Here is a 12,508-nt window from a genome sequence, read left to right as displayed (position 1 = left end):
TATTTATATTGAAAATAATATAATTAAAAATTATTTTTTATTTTTTAAAAACAAGAAATGAAAATAAGATAACATTTTTTTATTTAAAGTAAAAATAAAAAATGTTTTTAAACTGAACACTCAAGGTTCTTATTCTGATTACCGTGGAACAAGTCTTTGTAGCTCATATTAGTCTTTTTTTTGTGGTCTACATCAAAAAGTTTTTTATTCTAAGTCTATGTTGATATAATTTTCTATTTTTATTTAAAAAAGTATATTATGAAATTTATCAGAAATAAAAAGTTTACTTTTTCACTTTTAAAATTCTCAAATATATTGTTAAAGACTTATTTCATAATTAACAAAGTTGAAACATTAATGTGATGATGTATATATCTAACTTATTTACATGATTGTTAAAATTGGACCAAATCACCCAGTTTGACTATAAACTAATCTGGTAATCAATTCAAGCAACTTCAAAAAATGGTGAAACTTAGAATCGGTCAAAATCAAGCAAAAATTAACAATACATATTTGTTTGAACCAAACAGTTCGCAAAAAGTACTTTTTACTTGTTTTAAAAAAACATATAAAATATTTTTAAAAAAATTCATATTTTATATATACATATAAAATATTACTATTATTATTTATTATAATTTTCATCTTATAGGATATTTATAAAATTAGTTTACGCTAATTTAAAATTTTAGTAATTTTTATAATTTTACATGGATTAATTTTAAGTTTTTAATATATTATATGGTATTAAAATGCATTTTTTTATTGTTACTAGTTTGATCGTAATTAAATTACAATCGAATTAATGAACCATAAAATAATACCTTTACTTAATCAATGATTGATTTTATTTTAAACAAGTTGATTATTTATAAAAATATAGTTTTTGTAAAATAAATATATATAAAAAATAATTTTCATCAAATAGATTTTATAAAATATTTAAATTTTAAATAATAATGAATAAATATTTATTTTTACTTTACACCACTTTACTTTAAAAATACAAAATCAATTTAGTTGATGAATAAAAAAAAAATGATATTGGAGGACTTTATTTAGACCAGCTGCCACCGTAGCCGTAGGGAACACCATAGGAGATACCGATTTTTTTTGTCCTCTTTCTTGAAATAACTGTGAGAGAAAGAATAAAATATAAATAAATATAGAATTTTATTAACTTTAGGAGTGAAGAGTGAATTTAAATAGTTATAATTAAAAGAATTATAATTATTATATTAAAATTATAAAAACATAATAAATATTTTTAATAAAAATTTATTATTATTAACTATTTATTTTCAACCTTAAAAAGCTGATATTAATAAACTTGATAAATATAACAATGGATAAATATTTATGCTGACAAATTACTTTTGTTAAATTTAAATTGCTGAAAGTAATTCTTAATCAGTCAGCTACTTTTAAAAAAAATGTGGGATAATGCACAAATGAAAATACAAGTATGTAAAGTAACAAGATCTATGCAAACTTGCAAAGTAATAATTGATTTTTTTGAAATTATTTGTCAGATATTTGTTTGTACATCTGTCATTACTTTTAAACTTTGGAGGGATTAGTGCACCCAATTATAGTCCCATCTTGAAGTGTCACATCATAGTAACATGGACAGGGATAGCTTCTAAATAATCCATAGCAAGAGCTACCCCCCTCTCCTCCACATCTCTAGAACATTGGAAAATTGGATGGAGTCCTCAAGTGGAATGAATGAATGCTTTTGAATCAGTAACACGCACAACGATGTGAAAAAAGCATCCTATGGTAGAGATGTTTCTTTCTAGCAATCATCCTACAAAGGATGATTAAGACCTTAATGGAATATTAGACTCCCTAATCCTATTGGCTAATGTGCTCGTGGCAGAGATTATTTATCTTGTTTTCTTACAAATGGTGCTTAATTTTCTTCCATACCAATTAACCTCTCAAGTCCTTATCCAAAAATTGAAGAAAAGAAGGAAAAATTTATGAATGAAAAAACAAAGGCTAGTGGCTTCTGTAGACATTGTCTATGCCTCTAAGCGAAGTGCGGAAGACACGAATTGGCAGTGAAATTTCTTCCACACACTCTCTCCTACATAACCATATACTTATTATTACTTAACCTAATAAATCTTTCACACACAAGAAAAGGAAAAATGATATACTCCCTTTATGCATTTCTATTTTTAACCCGCGTTAGTTATGTTACTCATAAAGGTTTTCAATTTTTTCTTCTTTGCCATTCAACTAGTAAACCTATACTCATTACAATATGAAATGTCATGAAATATATTATTGGTAGGTCAAGGGTCGCTATATCCTGTATGGGCGCGTATCATTCGCTACAAAAGGCCAACCCATATGCTCTGTTTATGCTCTGCTCAACACACACCCTATGATATCTCTCCCTACTCCCTAGTATTCACTCTTCTATCATGTGCCACCAAACATTCCGATTCTGAGTAACAATGACGGAAACAAACTGCTACGAAACTGCTAGCACCAGCACCAGCAACTCCAACTCAAACTCACAGAAAACAGAGGACAGAAAACAGAGCAGGCCCAAGAGAAACAGAGACAGTAGCAAGCACCCGGTTTACCACGGAGTACGAATGCGCAATTGGGGCAAATGGGTGTCAGAAATTCGTGAGCCCCGCAAGAAATCACGCATCTGGCTTGGAACTTTTGCAACCCCTGAAATGGCAGCACGAGCCCACGATGTTGCATCTCTGAGCATTAAGGGCCACACAGCGATCCTCAACTTTCCAAACATTGCAAACATGTTCCCCAGACCCGTCACGTTGACCCCACGTGACATCCAAGCCGCGGCTGCAGAAGCCGCCGCCATGGTGGAATTCGACCCTCACAAGTTACACTCCTCGCCTTCGTCAGAGTCCTCTGAGCTAAGCCAGATTGTGGAGCTTCCCAACATAGAAGAGAGCTTCGACTCGGTGGACTCGAGAACTGAGTTCGCGTTTATCGACTCGGTGGATAGTTGGGTTTACCCTCCGACCCCAATGGCGAGTTTTTCTGACATGATGTTTGGGGAACAGAGTTTTATCATAGAAAGCTCCGAGTGTGGATTCCACTTTGGGACCGATGGGTGTGAGATTCACCAGAAAACATGTTTGGTTTAGTTTCTAGCTTTCGGAAGTTCAATGATTTTGGATAAACTAAACAAAAGTAAACATGTGTGTCGGACATAATTGGAAGTTCCGAAGTAGTTGGAAGTGAGTGGGTGATGGATTATTCATCTCTCTCATCTGTTATCAAAATGTGTCATCAAACACTGTTTGGCTATTTCGATCTCTCTGGTGACTGGTCAGCGGTTGGTGCTTAGTTCCATCACTTTAATGTTTCAATTTCGTACTTCTTCTCTTCTCTCACCTTCAATTCAATCTCACCCTCATTCTGCTCCTTTCTTGATTCATCTGTCAATACACACCTTTTCTTTTCCTTTACATATTAATTTCCTTCTAACTATAAACTAAATAAAATGGAATCAGAATTAATAGGAAAAAAAAATTACATTTGTGCTTTCTCTCTAATGATCCTGTAGCCAGTATGATTCCTGCTTCTTTTACATTTTTATATTCACTTTCTGTGATATGGTGGCATCCAGTGAGGAGACTAGTAATTAATTCTAGGTTGTTAAATTTATATACACCGAGAGTTTAATTTTGTAGTGTATTCAATGTTTTATGTACATTAATGTGTTTAAGTTAATACTATTTTTTTTTCATTTATTTGATTTTGTTATATTAAGTTTGTAGAATTGAAAGGTTCAATTTAAGTGTTTAAAGTAGTAAATTTTTGTTTTAAAAATATATTTTACTTTTGCATTTTGATAAAAGAGAGAAAAGTTATATAAATTAAATAATATAAATTTTATTGAAATTATTTGATATCTTTTTAATTTATTATTTATTGTAATATTATACTATCTATTCGATACATTTCTTAATTTATTATTGATATATTAAAGAATTTAATATAATTTTTTTATTTATTATATTTTGAATTTTCATATGAACAGAAGTATGTTATAAAAATTAATAAAAATTATTATCCAAAATTGTATATAAAAAATATTTTTCCTTTTACTGATAGATATACATAATAAACATCTTTTCATTAATCAAATTTTAGGAGGGTGAGTCTCCTTATACTGTAAAAGAAAACCACTAAACTTAAATAACATTTATAAAAGTTTTGCATTTATCAAGTCAAAGACTTTGTCTCCCTCCACTTGATCATTCTCTTAGGATTAAATAACAATAAGGATACTCCTAAGTAACAAATAATTAATTTAGATAGATAATTTGGACCTAACTCCTTATAAATTTAGTGATTACTTTTAAATATTAAAACATTTTTATTATAGTTATTTATATATTTTTTGGAATTATCAAACTATTATTTATGATTTTCAAAGAATTATCTTAAGTTGAAAAAAAATTCTTAAATATAAACTTTAATTACTTAAAAAATTATATATTTTTCATCTCAGATTTCCACTATTTATTTTTTTATTTTTTAAAATAAATATTTTCTCTCCTGAATGATATATTTATTTATTCAATTAATACTACACAACTTTAAATTTTAAATATTTTTCTTAGATTAAAAAAATACTAACATAATACATGAGACACTTGCTAGTTTGTTTCAAACACACGTACTTAACAAATGATCGAGTTTTATTGTATAAAATTATACAAAATTTTATGTTGTTAATTTGACTTTGATATACATTTTTTCCAATGTGTGTGGATTACTTTCATATACAATTTTAATCTAAACCTCCGTACAGTATACTGTTAGTATGGCTGAATTTTTATTTATTTATTTTCTCTCTCTCTCTCTTTAGAATAAGGTGACTTAAAAATACTTGTGTAAAAAATTTTACTTTTACATTAAACAGTGCTTACTAAAATACAACTAAGGTTTGTGCCCAGTTCATGGGTATATTAATGTTAGAGGAACCAAATATTAATGTTAACACTTGTCATCAAATTTATTATAACAAATAAGGCCTAATAACTACCATCATATGTACGTAAATAACTTGAAACAATGAGACATCAAGTCCTCTAATTTACAAAGTGTCAAGTAATAACTTAATCGGTGTGCTTATCTTTTTTAATCTTCTTTAACAAGCATTCAATGATATTTTCTTCATCTTCCATTTTAAATTTGTTTTTCTTCATTAATCTTTATAGTACTTTCTTGCCTGAAAAGTCTTCAATGATCTTTCCTTTACATTTTGTTTGACCTTCGATAATTTAATTTAAATACGTTGACCATGCAACAGAGACATTCAATTACATATTATTAATTTTTATAATAATTAATATAAATTATATATTAATAAATGTTCAAACTAACTGGTAGCATAAAAGTTTATTGACAGTAAAAAAATTCTCCAGTTAGAAAACGTAATAATACACTTATCCTGTAATTTTTTTTTATATTTTCAACAAAAATATGCTATTTATTATTTTAATAACTAGTTCTTTAATCGCACCTTATTAACAAAATTATTGAATTTTTGAATGAATAAATAAATATTTCTTTTAACTAATATTTTTCTGATTTTTTTGCAAAAAAGAGTGTTCATATTTTTAATCTTAATTATAAAAAATAAATAACATTTTAACTTTAGGGTTTAGGGACATTAACTAATATATATAATTGGTTGTGGTAGATTAATTATTTATATATTATACAAAAAATGGAGAAGGAGTAGTTGTGTGCACTTGTTAACAAATGCAAACAGATTTACTAAAAATCCACTGAATTCTAGAAGAAATAACTTTTGTAAAGATAACAAGAAATAGAAGGAGAGTAATTGAGTGAAATGCAGATGGTCAAGGGAAAAACTTGTTCAATAAACTTATATTGGAAGGTGGTTATGAAGTTGGTAATCTACTCAAGCCAATAACAATAAGAATATATGTATACTTTAATTAGATTAGATAATTTATAAAAGTTCTCATGTGTTTTTTCTTTTTTTATCTTAGAAAATTAATCTCTTCCCCTAAAAGTTAACTTTGCCTCAACTGTGGCACATTAGTAAGAACCATAATGTGATAAATATGATTGCATGAGGATGACCAATTGCTATGTGATTTTTAATATTTTAAGTTAAAAAACGTAAAAAAAAAATTTGAATGGACACAATCTTGAGAATGAGGTGCTAGAAAAAAGAGAATTGGTGTATCAAAATACATGGATAATTAACTACTTTCTCCAATTTTTTTATTTGCCATTAAAAGAAATAATACTTAGAATAAGAAAAATAATATGATAAAAAAAGAATAAGAAAATAACTCTTCTCCTTATTTTTATTAAAGGTATTTATATTTTTTATATCATTTATCTCTCTTGTTTATTATTTTAGCATTCCATATATTGTTATTTTTCTCTCCTATTTAATAATTAATATTATCTTAAAAGTTTAAAGTGATAGATAAATATTATTTTCTTAAAATGACAACTACAAATTTGGGCATAGTAATTAATTTTAAAACTAAGTGTTTAAGAAGTTTTTTCAACGGTGTACCTAAACCAATTATTTATGTTCTCCAGCACATTTTTAAAAGTTATTATACAAAAACGAAAATATTAAACAACTTTAATAAGGAAAAAAAACATAATTTATTTACAAACAGGTAAGTAAATTAGTGGAAGATATTTTAACTTGGCTAAAAGTTTTGAATTTTGTATGTATATATCTACGTTAAAAGTTTGAGAATATTTTTTTTGTCGCGAATGATAATTTTATCAACCATTCGACCTAGATTTAAAGATATGAACTATTTTAATTATCTTTATTAAAACATTTTAAATTTTTTAAATATTTTATTAATCTTTTCTCTAAATTACACTATGTTATTGTAATGTAATTACAATATTATCAAATTTGAAATAATTTATTTTTTTTATATCTCTAGATTTCTTTATTTTATAATTTATGTTTAACAATTTTGGAACAAGTCATTCATTGTAGAACCTTTTAATCGAGAAATGGCCTATGATGTGTTGATGATGCTGATAGGCATTTGCATGCCCACACAAAAGAAGGAAAAAGAAAAAGCCTTGGAACCTGGCTTTGTTTCTGTCAATCATGTCTCAATCCTCAAGTCGAAGCTCTGAATTGTTGTGTCTCAATATATTAATTATTGACAGTGTGGTTTTAGGTCCTATGGTTGAGCATTGAAAATAGATTCAGGAAATTTTTTACTTTAAAATAAATATTCAAATTTAATATATAAAAATATATTAATAAATAAATTTTAGCATTCATTTTTATATAAAATTTAATGAATTATATTTCTTTTCCTTTCACTCTTAAATAAAAGCAATTTTCTTCCTCAAGATTGCACGTTAAGTTGCTGTTGTAATATTGCATGGTCAATGCTGACTCGATCTTATAAATTTTACCTTAAATAATATTAAATTTTTAATTATATTTTTTATTCCGTTTATTTTATTTATTGTGATTTTAGTTTTTCAATAATTTCTGTTTGGATTTAATTTTTAAAATATATCACGCTTATCTCCTTTCGTCATTCACTCCTTTACACAAAATCATTAAATATTTATTTTTCTATTCAAATAATGAAAAGTTTGAGATAATTTTGAAATCTAAATAGAATTGTTAAAAAAAATTATTATTTTTTATATGATGTGAAGTTAATGTTTCATAGCAAAGGAATTTCGGACTTGTTGTTGTTTAAAGTAAAGTTTTACATTTTGATTGGAGGGTTTTAAAAGTAAGAATGTTTAAAATAATTTAGTAAGTTCAATTTATAAATATTTTTAAATAAAAATAAGAATATGAGTATTTTAAATAAGAAATTAATTAAATGACTTTATTGTAATACTTTTAAAATATTTAATTATACCTTTTTATTCTTTAAATATTATAATTTTTTCATTTGATCTTTTAATAAAAAAAACATTTTTAGTCTTTCTATTAGGTTTTTGTTCGTTTATCTATTAAGTACTGATGTGATTTTAAAAATAAATAATTATTATAATATTTAAAAAAATCAAATAATACAATCACAATATTTAAAAGGACTAGCGGTAGATAGATTAAGGTACTAATGTGGAAAATAGAAAAAATTATAAGAATTAAAGTCTGACTTTGTTAAATGAGATGCTGAAAAAAAGTTATTTTCACGAATAAAAAAGATAATTTCGTCATTTAAAAAGTTTAAATGGCAAAATTTAAGTTTTTAAGAAATCGAAGTCTTATTAACTATAATAAATGGAGTAAAATATGTAATGGAACCCATTAAAGTTCCATTAAAATATTTGTTAATACGCTTTTTAATCGAGCAATTAAACGTATCTTATATATAGATATATAAGCCAACTTTAAAATTGTCGCAATTATAAGAAGTATCCTATTTTTTCCTTAAAATATGTTTAAATAAATCATCGATTAATCGATACACTTCGTTAATCAGTTTTTCTCTCTAAACATAAATGGTTGAATAATTAGGTATGACGAAGCAAACAATTGTGCCATTTTTGTTGTGGACCCAAGTGTCCCCAAACTTCATTACAAATTTGAAAAGGACAATGGACAATGAACTTGGCAGTAGTTGGTGGTTTAGATTACTTAGCTTTTGTAATGCTTATCTGCCATCTGTAATTGATGCAACGGTAATTAATTAAGCCTTGAGAATTATAATAAAACTTCAACTTGATCACAGATACAGTACAAATAAATAAGTGTTTTAGTTGACTTATAAATGTAAGAAAATTAAGCATATGTTCATCATATGATCTTCTAAGAATAACAAGGATTTTTTTAAGCATGCAACATGAATAATATTTATATATATATATATGCTTGTTAGTTAAGCATACGTTAAGAAATGTGCTGTCTGGTCATTAGGGACAGTCCAAATGTGTATGATCCAATGCTTTGGTAGGTTCAGAACCTTACATGTCAATGTAGCTGACGGTTCCACATTTATACCAAAGTACAATAAAATGAATCCGAATTTGGTGGTTAAGATAGTTCAGTCGCTGTTTTAAGCTTAGCTGTTTAGCACTGAAGCTGGACCCTTTGCTTCTTGTTCATTTGTTGATCTATAGAAGCAAATTTTGCTGAGTGCATGCCTGTGTCTTCTACTCCACTGATAGCGTGACGATTTTTCGTAATCCTCCGTTTCTTTCCTCATCTACTTTGTTGTTTATTGTTCTACCCAAATGAAGGAAGAATTAAGTCTGTTGAAAGTGATTGTAATCTTCATCTGATTAAAAAAATGCAATTTCCATCAAAGGTTTTGTTTGGATACAATTGAAAAAATCTTTATCATACCTTTTAAAACTATATTAAACTGGCTGATTACGTTAAAAATAGGTCAAGTTACCCACTTGGAGAACTTAACAAAATTATTAGAGTAAAAAAATATTTAACTGTAACCATTATTACCATTATTGCATTCATTTGGGGGACAGGGTTGGAATAAACAGTGTGTAGTGCACACTTGTGGAGGGTATAGAAGGCCACAGTGTAATCATATATTGACACCAAATACGGAGAACAAAATGAGTATTATGTTGAATTAAACCCAAGACCGGCACTTTTTCTAGACTTTAATAAACATTGATAATGACGGGCTTTATTGGCGAGGCACTGTTTAAAATTTGAAAACACTATGATGAATATAATATAACGTGATAAAAAAATGATAAAGATATATAAACACCAAATCCTAAAACTCAAACTCGCACGTTAACATTACAATTATTGGTATAGCAAGGTAGAACCCCCCCATTCAAAAAGAATCAATTATCGCTTTAAATTATTGCCCTATATATGTCAGTATAAAATGACTAAATTTTGTGTGGGATTGACAATGAAGTAGCTGCAGATATTGAAACAAAAGAAATTTATATTTTGCATCTACAATTAATACGCTTTCTAAAAGCATGCAAACATTTGTTTCTAATTATCATGAAAAATGCCTTTTCTTGACGGTTTACATAACATGTTTATCATCAGATGGTATATACCTTTGCATTTATGTTGATAGGGGCTTCACTGAAATGAATTAAAGCCGTGATTTCTCCCCTTCTTTTCCATCTCATCGTGTGTACGCATTATGCCATTTTTAAGTCTTAATTAATGAATGCAAACATATTTATTTTGTTCTTCAAAATTAATATTAATTTGGAAAACTTGAAAAAGTAAAACAACCAACACAAATGTATAACACAAAGTAGTAACAATGCACAACAATCATTAATATAAGAACCCACCACTTGAGAATACAATATTACGATTACTCTCTTGTATAATCACAATAATATTTTCTATAGCAGGATCTTAATGAAGTGACTACAAATATTAATTAATTTAAAAGCAGAGATGGCCAATTATTGTAGCGATACCTAACATGCAACATGCACAGCAAAAATACAATAATCAGAAGGCTATTGTACGATCCAATTTTTTAAGATAATCACACACACCACAAAAATCTTTCTTTCTTCCACAGTTTCTTTTTAGAAAACTTCGATAGCCACCCAACTTTCCTGCTTTGCTGGTTTGATGGGCTATTCATCTCTTATCACTAAAAGTTCAAACCTTTGGCTGAATTTTTCTAACTAATTAATGATAGGTGAAACGATAAATAATCTTAATCAGAGAAGAGTTTTGGTTCATATCAATAAGTTGTCTATTTATCTTTTGACAAGTACAAGTACAGGACACAAATCATAGAAAGCATACAACAAAATTATGAGATTCAAAACAGCAAATAAGGTGACCATAACATGATTATGATCAGTAAAATCCATAATATGATTCACATTTTTCTTCGAGAAGGACAAGTGTCCATCTTGGCAAGTCACATTGCATTGAAAATATTTGTCACTTTTTTTCTAGCTAGCAAGCACAAGGACGACTTATTGTCCTAACAACTTAATTGGAATATTTAAGTCGGGGATAGTTCTGGATACCTTTTATTTTCATGAAACAATTGTTGTTGATTAATGGGCTTAAGAATGGAGATAGCATAAGTCCTCCAAAAGAGTACGTGCCAACTGATTCTCAGAAGAAAGATTGAATCCTCTCATGAACTATTCTAAGTCTCACTGTGAGTGTGTGAAACACAAAGACACACATTCACTTATTTAGAAATTAAACATAGTCAAAAGAGAGTGAAAAATGACTTATAACTCAACATTACAAACACATATACCAATTCCTTGTATATAATCAATATACAAGGAATATACATCACAATTAACAGAACTGTATCTTAATTAAACTAGAAAAAAGGTTCTTTAATTAACATGTTGTAAAGAGATGTAATCTGTAGCTGAGAATTCAGAATTTAAGTGGCAGGAAAATGACCACGAAGCTAAGGCACAACGAATCTAATCACGTGCTAAGGTGTCCCCATAATCTCATGCATTTTCCCTATGGTTTGTCTAATGTGTATTTTGGAATTAATTAACATGTTGGGAGATAAAACCAAAGGATGTATAAAAAAAATGGACGATAGCAATCTCTGCCTAATGGCCCAATAGGTATATAAAATAATTTTCTAGCTAATTTATACTTATTTTTTTAATTATTAATTAATAAAAATGAGAGCATGAAAAACATCATTTTATATTTACACGCCCAGTGGGACTCGAACCCACAATCGCCTGATTAGAAGTCAGGCGCCTTATCCATTAGGGCAGGGGCGCTTCTTATAGACTTTATACAAAATACAAATTTAATCAAAATGCAAATAGAAAAAACAAAATCCCTGTATAAATTATTTATTTTAAGAAAAATATAGATAATATCCTAATCCCACAAATGTAAGATTAAAAATGTAACAATGATAAGAAACAGTAACGAGATTATATGAGAAAAAATAATAATAAATCAAATGAGGTAATATGAGTAACTGTTGATCAATAAGAAAGACAAAAAAATGAATGATCAAAATAAAAATAAAAAATAAAAAATAAAAATATTAGACCACCTTTAATTGGGCTCATTAACAGATACAATTTTATACTTTTATTGTCTTAAATATAATATAATTAATATAAAAAATGAAAATATATTGGGCCTGAGGCAAAATGATTACCCTAAATTTCATTTCATTCAGCCCCAAATCTCATATATTTTCCTCTCAACATGATTAATATCTATAAATTAGAAAAATGAAAAAAATACAAATAAATTTGAAATTATTTGTAGCAAATGTAATCAAGAACCACTTTTTTTCAAAAAAAAAAAATGATACACTTAATATAATTACATCAATCACGCCCAGTGGGACTCGAACCCACAATCGCCTGATTAGAAGTCAGGCGCCTTATCCATTAGGCCATGGGCGCTTGTTGACCACTTGCAACAAAAATGGAATATCATCATAAATAAACTTAATACTGAAAATTTTTATAAAGTTGCTTGGTGATTTTCGAACTTGTTCTTTAAAATCATTACATTGTGTATATATAATTTTATTTT

The 12,508-nt window shown here is 27.5% G+C and overlaps 1 protein-coding gene and 2 non-coding genes across 3 annotated transcripts; 1 reads left to right on the top strand and 2 right to left on the bottom strand.

Moving 5' to 3' along the window:
- Positions 1-2,396: 2,396 nt before the first annotated feature.
- On the top strand, positions 2,397-3,140 carry LOC113856011 (dehydration-responsive element-binding protein 3). The gene has a single exon (XM_027487634.1). The coding sequence runs from the start codon at positions 2,472-2,474 to the stop codon at positions 3,138-3,140; it is 669 nt and encodes a 222-aa protein (XP_027343435.1). The 5' UTR covers positions 2,397-2,471.
- An 8,517-nt stretch (positions 3,141-11,657) lies between these two features.
- On the bottom strand, positions 11,658-11,730 carry TRNAR-UCU. The gene has a single exon. It is a non-coding gene; the product is annotated as a tRNA-Arg (tRNA).
- A 572-nt stretch (positions 11,731-12,302) lies between these two features.
- TRNAR-UCU lies at positions 12,303-12,375 on the bottom strand. The gene has a single exon. It is a non-coding gene; the product is annotated as a tRNA-Arg (tRNA).
- Positions 12,376-12,508: the final 133 nt, after the last annotated feature.

This window comes from Abrus precatorius, unplaced genomic scaffold (genome assembly GCF_003935025.1).
Source record: "Abrus precatorius isolate BTA unplaced genomic scaffold, Abrus_2018 Scaffold11, whole genome shotgun sequence".
In the NCBI taxonomy this organism is placed as follows: domain Eukaryota; kingdom Viridiplantae; phylum Streptophyta; class Magnoliopsida; order Fabales; family Fabaceae; genus Abrus; species Abrus precatorius.
This window is presented reverse-complemented; position numbering and strand designations above follow the sequence as displayed.